The sequence below is a fragment of the Bemisia tabaci genome, chromosome 1 (assembly GCF_918797505.1).
Source record: "Bemisia tabaci chromosome 1, PGI_BMITA_v3".
Lineage (NCBI taxonomy): Eukaryota > Metazoa > Arthropoda > Insecta > Hemiptera > Aleyrodidae > Bemisia > Bemisia tabaci.
In genome coordinates, this window is record NC_092793.1 from 78,835,535 (window position 1) to 78,856,749 (window position 21,215).

General features: G+C 36.4%; 1 protein-coding gene across 6 annotated transcripts in view; it reads left to right on the forward strand.

Annotated features, from left to right (window-relative positions):
* The first annotated feature begins 724 nt into the window (after window positions 1-724).
* Rfx (regulatory transcription factor Rfx) overlaps window positions 725-21,215 on the forward strand; it is a 34,726-nt gene continuing 14,235 nt past the window's right edge. The window contains exons 1-9 of one of the 6 annotated variants that reach the window (XM_019061493.2): window positions 725-931; window positions 7,588-7,862; window positions 8,583-8,724; window positions 9,364-9,414; window positions 12,006-12,114; window positions 13,338-13,443; window positions 16,312-16,443; window positions 19,415-19,579; window positions 20,719-20,900. In XM_019061493.2, coding sequence (XP_018917038.2) covers window positions 790-931; window positions 7,588-7,862; window positions 8,583-8,724; window positions 9,364-9,414; window positions 12,006-12,114; window positions 13,338-13,443; window positions 16,312-16,443; window positions 19,415-19,579; window positions 20,719-20,900 — 1,304 coding nt within the window. In that variant the 5' untranslated portion in view covers window positions 725-789. Of the gene's footprint in view, window positions 932-3,439; window positions 3,595-3,666; window positions 4,010-7,587; window positions 7,863-8,582; window positions 8,725-9,363; window positions 9,415-12,005; window positions 12,115-13,337; window positions 13,444-16,311; window positions 16,444-19,414; window positions 19,580-20,718; window positions 20,901-21,215 lie in introns of those variants that run through there. The other 5 variants (XM_019061497.2, XM_019061495.2, XM_019061496.2 and 2 more) reach the window with 5 other exon arrangements.

Genomic DNA, 21,215 nt, shown 5'->3' on the forward strand with positions numbered 1-21,215 from the left:
CCTTCTTTCTACTGACAATAAGGAGGAATTCAGTCAGTTTTTTACTCTCCTGGAAAATCGTGTTTTCCGAGATACGCACTTCTGCACTTTCACCATCGATGTGTTTCCTCATTTCTCCAACACTATTTGTTACACTATCATTAAAAATAATTCAACTCTTATCCAGCTACATATGGAAGAATGTGCGAAACCACGTATCTCCGTTTGCGACGTTGCTGACTTCCTACCATTTTTTTTTTTTTTTTTTTTTTTTTTTTTTTTTTGGTGGAAAACTAGTCAACGTAAATTCCTAAAAACTTATTTGATTTTTCTATTCTGTTAGCAAAATAATGTGTACCTATATACATTTTCATTTTTTCAAAATTGGCTTGTTTCTCTTAGAAAAATAAAATAGGAGCGGAGATTTTGACTCATCAAAATGGAGATACCTACGTGGTTTCGCACTTTGGCCGTCGATACTCGACAGTTTCCCCACAATTTTTGGGATTCTAAGGGGGGGGGGGGGGGCCCTCCGTCCTCCGTCATGCATTACGGCGGGCCCGGAGATGTTGTGGGGTGTGCGTGGGTGAAAATGTCGGGGAGTGCGAGCCGAGATTTAATATTATTTTGAGATGTTGCAATCATGGTAGTATCGTTGCGAACTAACAGAAAGGAAAAAGAAAAACAGTTTTGATCAGCTGACGTGCGCCCGCGACTCCAGAGAGAAAACAAATTTAGGTTCGTTCATCTCATGTCTCATGTTCTGGCCACGTTAGATACTTGAACTCGTGCGGGAGGAGTTTGAGAAAAATGAATTTTCAGAGTGATTCGTTTGAGAACATGGAGTTTCAAATTAAGGAGGAACCACTTTCCGATTACTGCGAAATGTTGAGTCCATTGCCAGCGAGGAGGAAATCCAGGAATACTGTAAAGGACAAACGAGGACATTGCGGTGAGTAAAGCTTATTCAAACATGATTGCTGTCATCATCCTCGCAGTTTGTGTCAAGTGTGGCTGCTGAATACCTACTTTGACTTACGTAATATTTTCTTGTAAGGACGAATTCAGTCATTGACGAAGGTAATACTGATTCAACGTTTCAGTACGGAGGGCACCTATTACTCTTGTTTGCCTCGTTAGATTTGCGCCAGAATTTCTATTTTTTCTTTTTCGGATGTTATTTCTTCTATTGTCATCTCGATTTCCAAAGTAAAAAAGCGCATTTCTAACTGCGACATTACTTACTTAATTCGGCGTCTCGGTCTTAAGTAAGCTTGTAAAACGTGTCATGAAAATTCGTGAAGAGATCTAGCATAAAAAGGTTGGATACCTACCGTATGTACAATGTACGTATTAAAATTGAAGGACACGCTTGTATGCAACTAATCGTTCTTATGGAAGATATCGGTGTCGTATAAACGAATAATTGAACGTATTTCTGTCAAACGGAACTATGTGCATTAAGACATGAGTTCTGAGACCCATAAGAATATATGCATAACAGGGCTCACGCCATAATGCACTTATCCGTTTGACTGAAATAAGTCCAATTGAAAGCGCTCTGCCATTTTGGATCAAGCTGAAGCCCGCGGTTGCATTGGCGCCGCGCCACTGGTGAAGCGGTGAGTGCCTCAACAGTCGAAACGCCTTCGCTACCATGCGTATGCAACACGGACATCCATAGAGCCCGAATAGTTGCATACATGCGTTATTATGAAAATCGTTTAGTATCCGTCGCATCCGACTCTACTAAAGCTTCGATTTTTTTCTATTACACCTTAACTTAATTCCAGCGTTGCCATTTGTGTCTATGAAGTAAACGATTACTGATTTTCATCGCGATATCGCCATTTTCTCCAATATTTTTTCCTCGGAAAACTAGTCAACGTAATTTTTCAAAACTTCCTTGATTTTTCTTCTCTGTCGGTAGGATATCGACATTGTAACTTCCAAACCACGTATCTCGTTTCTAGTGTCTAAAAATCTCTGTCTCTATTTTATTTTTGAAAGAACGACAAATGGGTATCATCTCTTGAAGTTTTTCCAAAATTCACCGCACATAAAGAGGACAAATCAAGGAAGTTTTTAGGAATTCACGTATTGAGCAGTTTTCCCCTGGTAAAAATCGGCGATAAGAGCTGCGTTTCAAAATACCACAGGAATTCTTATAACTGGCTAAAGAAGCACAGAAAATCATATAGCTGGCTGTAGAATGCGGAGAAAATCATACGGCCGGGCTATACGAAGCGATAAAAAATTATACAGCCGGGCTATAGTTCCTATCGCCGGGCTTTACACTTTATCGCCTGGCTGTTGCTTTTTCGCCATCGATTATAAAAGGCTATAAGAAATTGTGTAGAAATTCGTGTGCTTTGGAAATCATTAAGTTTGATACAGAACCACCCTAATATTTACAAAACACACGTTATATTTTCCTTTAGTAAATATTGTTTTTCATCAATCAAAACGAGAATAATCCATACAGGATGTGCAAACATTTCAAAATCATGAGTTGAATAACGCTGACTCCGCCAGATCAAATATTAGAGCCTAACACAAAGCGGAGCGGCGACGCACTGGCGCCTACAAACCTAACAGGGATACTTCACGCATTGCGCAACGCGTGAAGTATCCCTGTTAGGTTTGTAGGCGCCAATGCGCGGTTCGCGCTGGCTGCCCGCCTGTAGCACCGCAGCGTGCCACGGATAATGGATTTACGCACTGTCCGTTGGTCCCATCAAAGAAAAGCGAGATAAAAGACGATGGCTATAATGTGAAACCACTTATCTCTATTTGTGTCGTTGCGGACCTCCTGCCATACTTTCTTTTAATAATTAATTTTATATTTTTTTGTTGAAAACTTCCTTGATTTTTCTTCTTTGTTAGCGGAACATGCTGTATGAGCTGAAAGCTATAAAGTGGCTTATAGTTTTTAAAGTTTGCTATAAAGTTTCTTTTCGAAAAAAGTGAATTATAATAGAAGCGGAAATTTTGAAACGTGACATCGAGATACCTACAGATTTTCCGATTTTGGCCATCGATAAGAGTTTTTCGAATGGACTTACGTGGTCCCCGTAAGGTTTGTTGCCTAAGCAGCGCATTGAAGGCGAACCTCAAGTGAGCGATATCTATAACCAACAGAATTACACGTAGTTTATCCATGATTTTTATCAAAGACACTTGAAAAATAGGTTTAGAAAGTCCTCCTTTACAAGAGCAAGCGCGTAAGTCAGCATTTTTTAAAAAAGGCGTTCTTTGGACGCTTAAACTTCTTCGTTTTTTTCTGGAACACCCTGTATTATATTAATCAAGGAAAAAGGCCAGGCGCGGCGGAGGACATTTTCGTAAAAAGTAGTTCTAAGCTCAACTCAGATAATAGTGAAGAATAGAGCCAAAAAATGAATGATTATTTTGCATCTACATCTACCTTGAGAAAATCATGTGATTTATTGATTTGGGTGGGAGTCGCTTTGTGAGATAAACAAGTAATTGTAATTTTGAGTATTAGCGCGCGTAGTAAGGCGCCCCTAAGCCATAGCCTAGCAACCATCCCCACAGTGAAGCCGTAGCCATAGACACGAGCATCACGGAGACGTCAACAAAAGGAATTTATAGGTAAATATTTATGCTTTTTTATTTTTGTTCAAATTTTTCCCCTGATTTTCCGAAATATTTCGCGCACATTCAAGGTTTTCACAGTATGCTTTCCCGAAATCAACAGCGCAACTTCTAATCCTTCCGTGTAATGTTTACACCTCTCTCTTCATTCACCTTCCACGTCTACTGATAATGATAACTCAAGTATCTGAATCGTTTATCTTCCCCATCTGAAATCATTTTCATCTTCAGGGATTTCAACTTATCGGCTTTGGTTCCAACATTGTTTTATCGGCGGTCTCATGTCCGTGAGAACCTCTTGATTTCGGATTCGTCGCCGCAAAGATCGCGTTTCCCTTATCAGTGATGGGAGTTTCTCAATTGAATTCTGCATCCTTTGCCGTTGTCAATACACGTAATTTTCCGAGAGAATGTAAGTTCAGTTCATTCAATTCTATCTTTGGTACACGCCTGCTCGTTATTCGGGCGATTGACTTTCGATCGTCGATCAATTCTGACGATCTCCTTTTTGTTTACCCACTTGTTTAATCCCACATGAAAGGGTTATCTTTGACACTCTTGAAAGTTCTAATTTTCACAAGCACCATGAAGCCACTCACATTAGTCTTAAATAAATTTACCTGATAATTCATCCTCATTCCTCGTTCACTCTCTTCCAATCATCATTTAATTTCATCGGATTTCTACCTAGTCATCTTAAAATTCTTGCCAAGCAGTAATCAGCCATCGCAGTCTGCCTGTAATTTTTTGTTCTCATGCACTCGAGGAACAGACAGGCAGTTAGGTTCTCGAAATATTAATTATGCCTCATCAACCATTCCTGAACTTTTTTGTTTGTTCAAATTGCAGTTTTATTTTCTGTACCTCTTCAGAATTTTCAACTTCCTCCTCTTGAAGAGTTCGTAGCATTACAAAGGCCCACTGAAATGTTTACTCTTAGAACAACCAGGATCACTTAATTGTTCCGCTTGAACTGATATCGTTTGGTCTAGTCAGTTTCAGTAGAGTAACTGCTATTGGAACTTTGCCCAGGAGATCAATTGAGGTCTCTCTGAAATTAACAAATAATGATTCTAGGAACACATTCACACCTTAGACAACTGTCATTTGCTAAATTAGCAAGTTTAACATGCATTATCATTCCAAAATATTGTTTAAATAAAGCGTAGCGCCCAAGTAGTATTTTTCAATGGAAAAATGGTGATATTTTGATAGTAAGTTACGATTTTTTTGCGGTCTTTTGGCGATTGTATTGGTAGGATCATCAACATCATAGTGTTTATCCTTGATCTTGTAGCAATTATATCTCTCTAAAATTGCATTCAACATAATCAAAATTTCATCTCAATTTATCACAATTTTTTTTCAATAGTATCTCTACAAATCGCTGTTGATTAAATTGTGATTTTATTGCAAATTTATGTAATGGAATGGCAACTTTTTATCTGATAGTATTGCATTAAATGGACAACGATAAAGTCTTGATACATTCTATGATCAATTTGCAACTTATCACGATCACTGCTGCTTGGGTGATTGAAATTTTATGTTAGTGACTGGATAAGACGACTAAGCTGAAATGAAGCCATGTGATCAGACGTCCATGGCGAGCAAAGAAATATCCCTATGTAGTTGATTATTTGGCCACATAATCAACTAGTCAAAGGCACCCATTTGCTGGCTGACAACCACTAGAATATCCTGCCCAATGAAGGAGTTTAAATGATGCCCTTGTTGCTCAAATAACATAGATGACCAATCTTATGGCTCCGTCTCACCTCAGTCTTGTTGTATCTAGTCAACAAACACACAATTTCATTAATAAGCGCGCAAAGAGGATTTTCATTTTCTACTGCAAACTTTCTGCATACCAGTATGCAAAAATGGTCTTATTAGCTGTATCTTGCAGGTGGCAACATTTTCTAGCCCTAAGGGAGGGGCAAAAATCTCAGAGAAAGGCTGAAATAAAGTAAAAATTAACCCAACTAACTTTTTACCGCAGATGATCTAATTTTCTTCATTTGTGGGAGAGAGGAGGGTGACTGTCACCCCTACCCTTTCTTAATAGTGTACCTCATGGTATTTAATTAATTTGATCAATAACTTCAAATGATTATAAGATAGAGAGGCAAATATTTTCTGAAAGAATCAGATATGAACAACCCATTTTTATTCCCTAGAAGTCCTCAGCATCACTGTTAGCCTTTTATGCAAAAGCAGTTGATCGGAGTTTATTGCAGGTAGGGAGAGGGGGCTTGAACTTCCTCCCTAATTGGCAGGTGAGTCACAGGCGAGCGGTTTCTTGGGGAGACCAATCCATACCTGGCACCAACTTCCTCTGCTCCCACCTCATCTGTTTTTCCATCCTCTCCCTTCCCCTCTTTATCTGCGCTCACTCGCTCATCCCTTTCTATTACTGCTTTTCGGCCTCAATTCCACCTCTTACCCCTCTGATGGTTTCCCCCATCAGTTTGCCTTCTGTTAACACAGTAGAGCATATAATTTTATCTCTATGAATACATTATTTTTGTTTAGGAAAACGCTTTGTATAAGGAAACACGCATTTCTGCATAATTCAGCTCTCAAATAGATATGATTTTCATTTGAATTATTGCACAATTGAATTGCATTTCACAAAAAGGAATCAAGAGCATTCCAATGGTGCTATAATTGTGCAACTTTTTTTACCTTGCAAATATGAACTGGATTGCATTTTGCAAAAAGGAACCAGGAGCATTGCAATGTTGCTAAGATTGTGCAACTTCACCCATTGCAATATAACTATTTATATCCTGAAAAAATATGAAATTTACATGGTAATTTTTGTCCTAAATTTACAGTTTTTAACGAGTTAAATAGAAACTGTTAGGAGATAATCAGGTATTCCTTCCAAGACAAAAGGAGCTGCACAATCGTAGCAATATTGCAATGCCCTGGTTCCTTTTTTTCCTTTTTGCAAAATGCAATCCAACTGATCATTATAACAAGTTTTATCTTTACCTCCAATAAAGTACAAATTCAAGACGAAAATCACTTTGGTAAATTTATTTTTTGCGTGGTTTCCGTAATTTTATTGCAGAGAATGTAAGTTGCACAATCCTAGCAACATTGGTATGCTCTTAGTTCCTTTTTGCAAAATGCAATCCAATTACCGGCAATTAATTGGACTGCATTTTGCATCAGGGAACTACTATTTCTGGCTCATTTTCAAAACATCATTTGTGTCATTATTTTCTGAAAGGTGGTTTCAATAATGAGCCAAGGATAGTATTTCCTCATTGCAAAAAATAGTCAGATTATTTCTTACGCTACATTTTTATGCCACAAACAAATGAAAATTTCTGTTATTGAGTTTACTGAGAGGAATTTTTCTATAAACTGAGACTTTAATTATTTCTGGTATCCAGCTTATTTCAAAGTATGAAGTCTGTTTGTACTTTGTCTGAAAAAATAAATTGTCAAAACTAAACTTTTTGTCTCGCATTACAATCATAAACCCTGCTCAGGCTGTTAGGTGTTCAAAACCTGTATTTACCGAAATTGCATGAATGTCATTCCCAGAAAAAAAATTGTTTAAAAATTGTTCTAATTTTGAAATAATTGTTATTGATTTGAAGAAAATATTTTTTCCTCAATGAAACTATTTTTGAGTAAAAAAAATATTCCTCATTTATGACAAATTTACTGTCCTTGAACTAAAAAAACTTCTTTAAATTATAGGAAATTTATTTGACTCTTGAAAAATATCATCCAGTACAAATACTTTTCTTTAAATCAAATACAATCCTTCTTGAATTGAAAAAACTTTTTTTACTATTTTTTCAGGGCTTGACTTTTATTCACGGAGGACATTCCGATAGTAAAAGTTGTAATTTTGGCAACCTTGGTTTTCCTCTCTATATCGAGCTCCAGTGTGTTAAAGTGCCCCTCTCTTTTTTTGTAATCCTCTACGTATCCTTGCTCATTTTTTTATTTTTAATTTATTGTTAGGTAAGAAGATCATTGAACCAAAGTACAGCACCTCTGAAGCTTCAAGCAGTTACTCACAGACCCAAGGAGTGGGGAGGGGCAGTCATAAAGTGATGGCTGCCACAACTTTGGGAGCAGTTGTAACGCAACCAGCTTCACCGCCACCCGCCACAATCACTGTTGTTTCGACAAATCCGCCACAACTCATAGTGCAGCAATCCGTGTCCAAGTCTCCCTCTCCTGAAACAGGCATAACCATTTCAGCTGTCACTACTCACCAGAATGCTCTACAACCTGTAAGAATAATTCACTTTACTCCCCGATATACCTGAGTAATTCTATAGATCTTTCCAATTGTTTTTCTGGTAGCTTGTTTTTTCTACTTCGAGGGTGAAGGAAACACTAGTAATACTTATGAAAAATGCTGGTTCTCTCTTAAAACAATTAGCTGTCTAGCACACTTAATCGCAGAGCTGGGGCTCAGGCGCTGGGCTCTTTCCCCCTTAAAAATTACAGTTTTGAATGGACAAGATTCCAAAAAACTTCACTCGATCTCATCAGACTCATTACAATGCTGAACGACCTCTGGTAGTCTAACCTCTAATTCCCTCACATTTCATAACGCTAGTCTAGATCCTTGTCCCATACACCCTTAATGACCAAGATTAAAAAGAAATGGCTTTCGATTTCCTGAACTGATTGGGTTGTTACTTTATGGGGTTAATGGACATATGAATTTAGACACTCTCCATCAAAATCACAAGGGAAAGCATAAGTAAAATGGCTAGAAATCCTGGGAAATATCACTAAATATACTCAAAGCTTCACTCAGAGCTCCTTTCTTCACTTCATGCCTACTGGTATCAATTCATACCCACCCCCTGGAATGCAAGGAGATGGTATTTTTATTTTAAATGCCCAGCCTCCTTTCATATATTACACCCTATTATCGATCATGTCAATTATTTATTTTGGAATTTGTCCTTAATTTTATCTCTTGTTGGTTCTTGTTGTAGAATGGTCAGGGTGAAAACATTCTTGGTAGTCCGGCAGATGAATCAGGCGATTCTGCAGGGGCTGATGGCGGTGGAGATCAAACTAGTGGACAAGATGAAGGAACTACCATAGTTGATTCTACTCACTTCATCACAGTCTCAGGTGAGATAACATAGTAGCATTGATACCTCGTTCATTCTAAACTAACAGCCAAAGCGTGGTTTAGTTTTATTTTTGATAATGAGAAGATTGTGCCTGATAGCAGATTGTATTTTTGGACAGGGGCTTCAGCTGAGGTTGCTGCTCACTGAGTGTCAATTTCATTTCCAAGTTTGACTGTCCTCAGAAACTGGAATTGTATGACAAAATTTGCATGGAGCTATTTTTTTCGTTGCATAAAGGGTGTCTAATTAATAAACATTTGACTTAATCATTGTCGAAATATTTCGTAGGAGTTTTGTCGATTTGAAGTCATCAATTCCAGAAGTATCGTTTTGAGAAAAAGAACTATCTCAAGTTTCATCTGCCGTGAAGTTTAAATTTAGGCTAACCCTAAATCACACTTAATTTAAAAATGAGATGGAAAAAGATAAAAAGTCTAGTGACCTTTCATGTGTGTCTATTCCTTCTCAAAGCAAGGGTTTTTTTTCTTGTCTCTCTGTTATCAGTTTTTTTTTCTCTTCTCACTTAAATACTGTCATCTCCTTCATCATTAAGTAATTCCAGTTTTTTGCAGTAAATGAAATTAAATTCATGTTTAACTGACTTGAAAAAATACATTTTTTTCATGCTTACGATCAGACGGACACCCTGCCAGATCTTATACTGCTTTAACTCCTGTCAACCCTGTTGGTAAGATGTTTCATCGAAAAATCATTTGTGTTGCGTTGTTTTGTGGGGGTTTTCAGTTCAAGCTCATTTCGCAGCTATAGTACCCTCTATAGTATTTTGGCTTTCAACACTGCTGTGAGAGTTTTAATGGGCTGCACTTCTTTCTATCCATACCTAAAATAAGATTTCGAAAGGCATCAAGAAATATCGAATAATCACTGAGCTAGAATGGATTTTCTTATCATATAATGCACCCTAGTAGCCACAACTGTTAAAAAATTCCTTAATTTTCAAAAAGACAACACTTGAGACATCTGAAATAAATGTTAAAAAACTACAGTGATATTTTAAGAGTTTTTTTAACACTATTTCTTTTAATATTACTTCTCATAAATTTTACTGTAATAAATAGCCTAAAAGGGTTTCCGAATACGAACATTTTAACAGTTTTTTAAGAGTTGTTGAAAAATATTTTAAAAGGTCAATGCTACTAGGGCTACTCTTCGAAAAAGTGATCATAGGCATCCGAAAATATAGTTTTGATCATCATACCTTGTGAATCAGCCAGGAAAGGAAGATTGACGAACTTTGTTTCCATGTCTTATAAAGGAGAAAATATTGTCGTTTGAAAGTTTCATGAACAACATCATCCACTATGATCACCACTAAATCATTTGTCAATTTGTTGTTTCTCAGAGTTTCTTTCTTTTTTTCTTCTTTTTTTTTTCGGAAGGGGATTACTACTATCTATTTACTTTAGTCTTCTTGGTTAGATTATCGCTCAAACTGCTCTTCTTTACTTTCATTTGCACTAAATTTTCTCTTTATCATTTTCTTTTTATTGAATCAGATTTTGGAGACTTACGTTGTAAATTTTCTACACCAAGCTTTTTAAAAATAAAGGAAGTTCCAAAATCTTGGGAAGCTCATGATTAAGTTGCACGTTTTCTCCACCTGGTTATTTTTGCTGCACTCCCTCCAGTTTATCAGTGCTTTTCTGCGTATTACTTTAATTAAGCCAGAATTTTCAAATATATGTCAGTCAATAATTACTTACTCGAGGACACCTGTTTGTATCGGCATGACCTCGTATAATTTTAGACCTCCTGTATTAACACTCAATTTAAATCAAGTCTTCCTCTGAAGACAGTACTTTACTTCCTCTGCAACCCTTGAATCCCAAGCCTTTTCTACTATCCTGTGTGTCATGTCTCCTTGAGATTTGGTCGGCAAACCCTTGGCAGAGGTACCTCCTCTTCGATTGCGGAATTTCCCCTGTGCCCCTTATAGGCCAGTATCCAACTCTTTGGAATTGCCCAGTTTTGGTCATTTTTTTTGGGTGCAGCGGAAAAAACTGATCTGGCAAGTCTGTGCTTCAGCGTTCTGGTACGCCATTGCGTTATGGAGCCATAAGTGGCTCCATAGCACAGACTAGTTGAACTACAATTTCCGACTCATTTTAGAAACAACGTATGTGCCATTAGTTTTCATAAGCAGATAAGTGCTTTTACAGATTATGTAGTTTCTGATTGCAAAATTAAATCCGATTAAAATGGTGTAATATCACAAAATGGAGGTCTGAAAAAGCTTGATTTTGTAATGGAATAAGTTCATTACTTTATCAGGTGTCAACGTTATGTGTGCTTTTCTTACTTTTTATTCTTCGGTCCTGATTTTCTGGTTAAAATACGACCATGATCATTTCAGACCTTATAGGTCCATCTTCAGATCGAATATGTAGTGATCGCGAGATGCAAACTTGTCGATGAAATAAAATAAAAAGTAAAAATGTTACTGCTTTTTACCACAATATTTATGCAGTGATGTATTCATTTTTTATTTTATTTCATCGCCAAGTTGGTGTCTTTCGATCGCTACATATTCGACCTAAAGATGGACCTATAAGATCCGAAATGATCATAGTCGTGTTTTAACCAGAAAATCAGGACCGAAGAATTAAAAGTAAATAAGTGCACACATGATTTTATAATGCCGATCAACAACGCTCAGTCTTGCAAAAACTCTCGTAAAATGTCTTCTGAATTGAATCAAAGTTGTGACAGGTAAACGATGTATCACAGAGGCCATTGCAGTACATTCTCCTAAATTACCGTTTGCCATATTTCCCATTCGCATCCCTCAAAGGCCACATTTATTATGTTCTAATGCTTCTGCTGGTCCTATTTTTCAATATCAATTAAGTCTTGAATTACTTCTTATCATCAGATAGCTTTGTAAATATTCTGTTTTTTGTCTAGTTATTTGTCAGAAGTAATGATGAGCAAGTGTAGGCATTTTTTTGTGAGGGAGCTTAAAAAATAACTCCCCAGCACACTTCGCCAAGGACCGTTCTATCACCAAATTCAGGCTGTCATGTTTATTTCAAGTGAACAAGGTAACGTTCTGTCATCACGTGGTAGTTCAGCTCTCTTTAATGTTACAGAAAGTTATGGATCCACAGAAAGAAATTTGTCTTATTTTCATAGTTCTTCTCGAGAAGGGGGGTGGGGGATAGAATGTCGGAATAGGTGCATCTTGTTTTCCTCCCTAACCTTTTTTCGCGATTAATAATTTTTACCTGGATTTTGAGAAAGTATTCATTTATTTTTCAGCTTCCGAGGGTCAGTCAGTTGAAGCAGATTCTGTTCAACATCCAACTTACATTCAATATGTGGAAGGGACACCTGATCAGACAATTTACACCACAACCAATGGACAAATGTAAGAAGTGTTCTAAATCCTTTGTATTTCTTACAACTCCGATACTTGGTTTTATCGCTGCTTCTCACAAGCTGTACATTGTAATATCATGAATTGCTATTTTCTTAATTTTAGGTCGCAGCAATTTATTTTTTATGGTGCTGTTTTTTCTCATTTATTCCACCAAAAAAATCCCTCAAAATACTTCTTTGCAATTAAAGTGTTGATTTTGTTGCCCAGCTTGATGCTTTGTCAATCAATCTCATTTCCATTATTTTTATTTTTTTTCCTTGCATCAATCTACTGTACTCTCTGCTTCGCCCCCCCCCCCCCCTCCCATTAATTCCCAGAAGATTCAGTTCCCTGCAATATTTAATTTTCAACTAGCTTGTTGCTGGATCGAATTAATTTCCTGAACTCTTTTGTAACTATTAGTATCAGGTGAACACTTTGCATTGTCTGCATTGCAACCTCCTATGGTTATTATGATCAACTTTGCCTCAGCAGAACCACTCGCAGTTACTCACTTTGACCAGTATGGACTTGGAATGAATAATATCTAAGAAAAAATTGATTAGTTATGCCTGTCTCATAATCGTGGTTTGCGGACTTCAGATCAGGAAAAAGGATCAAGATCTATCCAAACCCCAAGTTTCCATGACCAATATTAATGGAGATACTGCCCTTTGAAAAACAGTATGTATGATGTTGTACACCGCAGTGATGCATAACAGTTTCTTCCATCCTGATTTCATTTGTGTTCTAAGTCAAGCAATCAGTTCAAATATGCTTATCACTGATTGACAAAACCAAGGTGAAAGAAACCATAGTATGATCAACTGCGGTGGATGACATACACTGTAGTTTTGGATGGGCGCTATCTCCATTGATATTGGACGTAGAAACGTGGATATTAAGCAGCCTGATTGTTGAAATTTGTGTGGGCACGACAAGCATAGTAAATCGATATATTACACAGTCCAGATAGGACCATGTCTTGTCTTACCTTGCCGACATAGCAGTTAAAAGTTTTAACAATCAGACTGCAGATTGAATTATTTGTTGCGAATCTATCAATTTAAACCATCAAAACTTGATTCTACAACTAGCTCAGCTGACCCATTACAGCTGTCAAAAATCGCTGTCTAAGACGTCTGAGATGTTGTTATGGAGAATTAAAATTTGTGGGAACCATTTTTTATATTATATGATATGTGTTGACTTTCTGCCTTTTGTTATCGAAGGGCGTATCCTGTCTACACTGTTGGTGAAGGAGGAACTGCTATGTTCACACCAGCGAGCGGTCAATATTACACTGCTGGAAATTCAACTCCTGTCACGTATACTCAGGTTTGTTGTCATGTAATACGAATTCTTTGCCTTTCTCATTTATATAAACTTTGCTTTTTAGTTAAAATACTTAATTTCCCAACCGCTTACGGTCTGGCTTGAACAAAATTAAGGTTGACATCATTAGCCTGTATATTTGGTAACGTATAATATCAGTCTCGTAGAAAATGTTCTTCAAACGTAACCAATCGGATCCAATCGGTGTTCAGTGAATTGTGCCTAAAATTGAAGCTTTGATGCGCAAAAGGAGGATGCTCCAGCTTTTGGCACAGGGAATCGCAGCAGCAAACTTAATTTCTGTTGCACCATTGCTTCTGTCAAAATACCATGTTCCATGATGGCTTTGTCCAAAATTTGCATGGTTCCTAAACAATCATAGAATTCTGAATTAGGGTTTTGAATACAAGGTTTGCTGGCCAAGATGGCTTCTTGAATATTGGAGAGAATTTGAAGTATGAAACATGCTCTAAGCTAGACCCGTTTTCATGGACGATTATCCTTTTTTGAAATCACATGCTGTGTCCAAGCTAAACGCAAAACAAATATGCTCACTAAAAATTGCATGTTGCCTCTGTGTTTCTTATCTATTGCCAATTATTCCATTTTTACAGTGCATTTTTTTTCCTTTTTTTTTTACCACCAAGTGCTTTAACAAAATTTTGGTTGCCTGCATAGTATGTACAATGTCTCTTTTTCAAAATAGAAAACACAAATTAAGTTTTAAGATTTTAGTGGTTGGTCTGGCCGAAGACAGAAGCGCAAACAGTTTTGATGTTGTCTACCAAGAATTTTTTTTTAATTCTTGCATTTTTTTTAGCTTTAAAGAGTGCACATGATTCACAGTAATTTTCCCTTGATTTATATGTAATATTAACCCATAAAATACAAGTTTATAGTCGAGCTTTGAGTTCCCATATGAACCTGCATCATCGAGAAAGCCAAAATGGCGCCGGAAAATAACCTTCCTGCTATAGGTACACTTTTGACCGCACCACTCCTTTCCCATATTATATGTTCTGTGCAGCAGTTATCAATGCAGGGCTGAGACGCAACTTTAAACTTGTTTTTCGTCGGTCAATATTGTTTGAAGAAATTCAGCAAGATTCCTTTAAACTGTGTGCACTCTCTTCATGATCAGTAAAGTTTTTAAATTTTCATGCTTGGAGCCTTAAACTAACAAGGGAAATGTTTTGTATCGTTTCTTAAATGTATGGAGTTGATAGCTCTGACAATTTTTTCTTCTGGAGACCGATGCTATTCATTACTGTGTGGAAGTTTATGCTGTTCAGAATAATTCTTCACATCAAAGTGAATCAGAAATGAACTCTTAAAAAAAAAATAAATAAAATAAATACTATGCATTTTGGGTTGGAAATAATATTTTCTGAACTGAATTCTTTAATTGTGAGTTTGAAATTCCATGTTCAAACCTCCTTGAAGAACTGACACTTTATAACCCTCCAACATATTTTAATTTATTTTTCCCCCATCAAAATTATTTTAAGTAAGTTTCCATGAAGATGGTGTGAAATGGTCTGGGCCTAAAATTATTTAGAAATTAATAATGGTTAATGAGGATGTAAATATTTTTTCCTCCAATGGTTGTCTAAATCAGTTCCACTAATCCTGAGTCATTGCACCTGCGGTGTTAGAGTTCATTGTTGAAGCATATAATTGTTATCTCATCCTACGTTGGCATGAATATACAGGGATAATTTTTTCCCATCTTTCTTCTTTTAATGTCTTCTATTCTGTCCTGTGAAATCTTGCTTTTTGTCTTTCATAAGGTATGGTTTTTTTAATATCTTACAAAAATTATTATGGAAGATTACCATTCCTGAGCAACCATGACAAGTTAGGTGAATGAGATAGATTTGACTTCATCAGATTTTGCCTCATTTTCTCTGTTTTATTACTTTTCAAACAAAAAACTAAGCAACACTGAAACTCAAAATTTTGTGAGTATATTCCAGTATTAATTCGCAGAAAGTTTAAAGACGTTGATAAGCTTAGTTCTCTATTCAAAAAATGAAACATGAGAGGAAATTGGGCAATGATTTGGGTCAAATCTGTCTAGTTGTATGGAAGCTCAGTCACCTATGCTTTGTCATTGATGCCCCATCACAAGCTGGAAAACTACCCAAAATGTGTGTCTATTGTGCATTGATGTAAATTCTCAGTTAGCCCCAATGTCTAATCCGTATGCATGCCATGGGAGTTTTTGTGATAACAGCTCAGCTCTATGGGTGAAGAGAATAATAAAAATGCATGGACTGAGAACGTAATCCAGGGAATGGTATTTTTATTTTCAAATGAAAAATGGTTTGAGACAGACATTGCGCTGCTTCTTGAGTTGTAACCAACTTTCACGTCTAGAATTTAAATGATGGTGCATGTCATTGAATCATTTTTAATTGATGAATCTTTTAGAATCATGTTGTAATTTTCGAATTTTCCTTGAATCCTTTATCGGTCATAGATAAATTTCATAATTTTGGGCAGGGAACTAGTGTCTGCAAAGTTCTTGCACCCAATATTGACTGATAAATTTCTCTTTAAAAAAATTGTGCATGTCATCATCCGCTGCATCAGCACATAGCATCATCCAGTGTAACCAGTTAATATTCAATCTATGAACTTGGCGTATCAATCTATCTCATTATTTTTTGCTATCATCTAAAAATGCTCCTGTGGAATATGTGTCTGACTCATTGAATATTTATTGAGTAATTGCCAATGATATCGTACGGTGTAGATACTTTAAAATCCAAGAGTTCCTAAAAAATTGTGGACAGTCCGTGGTACAAGTAAGGCTCAGTTTTGGAAGCATGCTGCTGAGTTTTTACCGAATGTTTCGATGGGTTTCAGGTTCCGACTAATATAACACAAAATGCTGGACAAACACAAATTTTAACTAATGGAGGCACTTATTTGATTCAGCAAAGTGTAGACAATGAGCACACAATTGTAACTCGACAAAGCCCCCAAACCGTTGCTGCTGTAAGTTGCTTTGCATACTTTTTTTTGTTTTTGTAATAATACCTCCTATAGCCTTTCCTTGTTGTGAATGGGATGGAAGTGGTGTGGGTGATGTTACATAAATGCAACAAATTTTTAATATCTGTAATTCACTGCCTCCCTTAAAGATGGTGGTTCAACTTTGACATGGCTTCTGAAAACTAAAATCTCCTTTATTCCTCTTGGAAAATGGTTGCCAACAGGTTGCTTATTCAGTCAGTTTAGCTCTGTATTCTTGCAAATAGACGTCTAAATGATGCTTGCATATAACCGCAATCGGCGTGATTTGTTTGCAGTATTTATTCCTTGATTAAGAAATTTGCCACTGGGAACACTTCTCCTAGTATCAGATGAGGCGATTAAACAAGATTACTAAGGACTCAGTCCACCCCGAATTTTCAAATAAAGTGGTCAATAAATTGACTAAACTGACTGACAGCTAACAATTGCTTTTTCTGTCTTACCTAACTCTTATGTTGCAAAAATTCTTATCACAACACTAAAAATTATTTTTTATGATGATGCTGAGACAAAGTTACACTTTACAATATTAAATTAGCCCCAGTTGACTTCCTAGAGGTATTTTATCAAAATTTGCATTCAACTATCTTTGGTCATACGTTCAGGTGTCAGGTTTTAATCTACCCATAGTCGTAAGTAGTGTTCCTAGGAGCTATGAGGTACCTTAATCCGAGTGACCAAGTGAAACTAAGCATTCCTAGTATGATTTTATGTATCATACTATTTCTTCACAAATCATAGTGAAAACACTCAGGAATGACAGCCAAGTAGAAATTTAAAATATATTTATCTCCCAGACAACTTTGTATATCTGAGCAAATTCGAGGTCTCAGTCCTGGTATCTTACAAATACATTGGTACATGCATGAAATAAGAACATAAATCGAAACTTACCTCTGCTTATAGGATTGCTAAATTCTCTCGCTATATTTCAAACCTCTTATACATTTCCTATCAATGCACTCTCGGAGTTAGATCTCTTTTACCTCCTCCGGTAGTGCTACTTACCACTAAAGATTCTTGCAATTTTATGTGCAAATTACCCAGTTTACTCTTTCCGTCAGGGGATATTTTATCTTCTCAATGAAGCATTTTTATCTTGTAAACGTTATTAAAACAAGCTCAGTCTAGTCAAAAATACAACATATTTGAAGGCCTATTAATTGAGTTATTTTAACTTCTCAGTTGAAAGCACTATGTTGGAGTGTTTCCCTTACAAGATTACTTGACTTCTTTTTGAATGCTGTAAATCCAAACACCAGTCTAAAGTAATTTTTCTGATTTTAAGTAATTTTATTATTGTCTTTTGTAATTGGCTTTAGGCCATGTACAAATCTTAAAACTCGACCAATAAATCACCAGATTGCCAATACCAGTTTCTTGATTTGTAACTTTTACAGTTGCATGGACAGGTTTTGTTGATACTAATTTTTTTTTACAGAGAAGCTCAAAATTAAAAATCCAAACATACATGATTTTTTTTTGGTAAGTTTTCTTAAAATGTCAGGTCCTATTATTGAAGTATAATTATCTTTAAATTTGTATCGAAAATTATTTTTGTATTATCTTCTAAATTTTACATTTATACCAGAAAATATGGAACTTTAGAAAGAAGTCCTTGTTTAGGCGTTGAGGTATGTTTTGATAAATGTATCGTCTGTAATTCTTTTGCTTTCCCCCTTTTAGTATATGTATATAGGTTGTCCCAAAAGTACTGCAGCAGTTGTAATTCTGAGCAAACTGACAAATATTTTGACCTACAGCTTAAAAAGGCACCTTCAAAGCCTCCAAACCTAATGGGACCCCCCATGAAATCAGGCCAAAATTTTGCTGAGATATGACTCATTAATTCATTATGGACAATTTATTTTTCTGCCCCCTGCAAAATTGAAAAGATAGTTTTTAGAATTAGAAGAAGGAAGTCAGGAATGAATTGATATCTTTAATTGAATTTTCAAAGTATTACAACTTTATCATGTTCATCCTTCATCTAATAATCCAAAGGTTGTTCTTTCCCTCTGTCATATAAAACACGCCTAATCCCAGAAGGCATCTGCAAGACTGTTCCTCCCCTTTTCTAAGATTTGTCTCTGCAAAAACTTTTACAAGATCTTAACTGCTGTTTGATTTCTTCAACAGCTTTAAACTGTCTGACTTGTGAATGCATCTTCATTTCTTCATTGTCAGGCATGGCCTGAATTTTTACGGAGCAAGATCCAAACTAGAAGGAAAGAGGATAGGAGGTAACTACAGTGGGTACCCTTCTTTCCCATGAACGCCTGAGTTGCGTTTGAGGTGGGAGGATGTGCCATTGTTGTAATGCAATAACCTCGTACCTCTCATCTTCAGTCTTTTCAATTCCATCCGTAGCTACATGTCTCTAGGAGATGCACTGTTGCAAGAGCCATCCATCTCTGCTGTGCGTTACAGTTTGATTTCCAAGTTTTTTTCTTCTTCAAAAAACTATCCTTAAAATAGCACAGGCAGTATCAAAAATATTTCTCTTTAAGAGTTCATTTCTAAGCAAAATTATGATCAAATGAATAAAAAAGATCTTGTTACATTTGTGGAGGGATAATGCAGATTGAATTATCGTAAAGCAAGGATAAAAAACAATAAATGTACAAATTTAAATATAATCGGAGTTCAAAATTTTCCTTTCATTCATTATTTGACCAACATAATTTCTGTCTGCCGCCATCCCTCTTCAGCGGTGACAGTCAGGCTATCACCCCACTTTATTTCATTCCGATAATCCAGATACCTGTCTAACCTGCATGTCAGTATCTTCATCCATTTGCACGGAATCATAGTCTTTGCTTTACTTTTGGGACAAATCATGCAACATGTATAAATCAGAAAACTAAATTGGCAGTGGTGATAATGGTTTTGGTTTGGTTCGGTGATGGATCCTTGCTTTTGGTGGATGTAGGATGTGACGTACCTCGTGAACTCAAGCTCTGCAAGTGGCTCTGCGTCAAATACTAACGATGCCTCTAATAACGGCTCTAATGGCTCGGCTTCTGCTCAGATGAATATTGTTGATGTTGATACTCAGTCTAACTTGGTGCATGCAACCAGAGTCTCTCCTGCTACAGTAAGTTTTTTCTTCTAAATCTAATGATGATGTGTGTAATCATTGTAAAATTCTAACTCAGTGCTTTTCACTCCTAATATTTCTCCGGTAGTAACAAATGTAACTTCACAGAATTTTCTCAGAATAACGTCTAGGACCAAGCCAGACTTGATAATTATGAAATTTCGAGCTCTGAATGAATAACTCATTTCATGATAAAGGTGTTTTGTCCCAGATTCTGGTGTAGACGAACTGGCGTAAGATATATCACATTAATTACGTCAAAAATCTCGGCAGATTTTGAATTGTGAGCCAAAACAAGTAATTGCAAATATTTCATGAGGATCACACCAGGAATAGTCCCATTGTATAAATTATCTTTGGGTCATGCTGGAAGGCTGCATTAGCCATTCCACGGAGTAGCCTAGACTGCCTAGGTCGTAGAATTTGAAAAATTTCCAGGGATACCTCGGAAAATCGCCAAGAATTTTTGGAGAAGTAAAAGACGAAAAAGCCACCCCTTTATATAATAATGCATAGCTGCATTCCTTGTCTCTTTCCTTTAGGATGTGCTTCTTTCATTCTTGGCTATCTCATATGTCTTGTTAAATACTCAGTTTTAAATTGTTGACAAGGACCTCTGTCCTAGCATTTTTGAGGATGCTGAAGGATAAGAACGCACGGGGAATCCACTTTTTTCTTTGCCCATCCTCCATAGCTTGGATGGAGCTCTCAGAAATCTAAAAATTGTGAACATGCCAAGCAGGTGTGATGGAAGCATCTAAAAAAGTGGTCTCCTTTGCTTACCGCATGGTGAATTTTGCTTGCATTGTTATTTTTAATTGACTAGTTAATTTCGTTTTGAAATGTTTTTCAGAAATGATTTTTTCTTTCTTTTTTATTTTGCGCCATCTAGTTTTAACTGACCATGTTTTAGTTTTATTAATGATGATTGCTGCCAGGAAGAAAGACGGCCAAATACTAGATCATCATCGGTTTGAATACAAGGAGTGGTTATTAATTGTCAAAAAGTATTTGTTACTATTTTTTTTTTGGAATTGTGGAAATATAACAGTGAATTTCATGTATTTAACTCCAGTTTAAGTCCTCTACTTTCATCTGTCTATCAACTGAGATTCTTCATTTTTTTGCTGTAATAGGTACAGTGGCTTTTAGAAAATTATGAAACAGCTGAAGGTGTCTCTTTACCACGTAGCACACTTTATTATCACTATTTACGACACTGCAATGAGCATAAGTTGGATCCAGTTAATGCGGCATCATTTGGGAAACTCATCAGATCTGTTTTTCTTGGACTCAGAACACGAAGGTTAGGTACAAGGTAAGTGTTTTTGTCTCTGGCCGTAAGAGCATATGTTGTTCTTCAGTAATGATTCCTTCCATGGTGCCAATTGTAAAGAAAAAGAAATAAATGTAAAAGTAATTAACCCTTCGACCACGTCGAAGAATATTAATTTTCTTTTTGTAGACTTTCCATATATCTTATTACACCTGTTGAAAAAGTGTCAATCAAAGATGAAACTTGGTTCAGTCGATGTTCCAAGAGCATCCCATAATTTTGCCTGTCTCTTCTCCATTGGAAATGTTAAGTAAAAGTAGCTCTTGTTGATATTTTTTGTGGGGAAAAAATATTTGT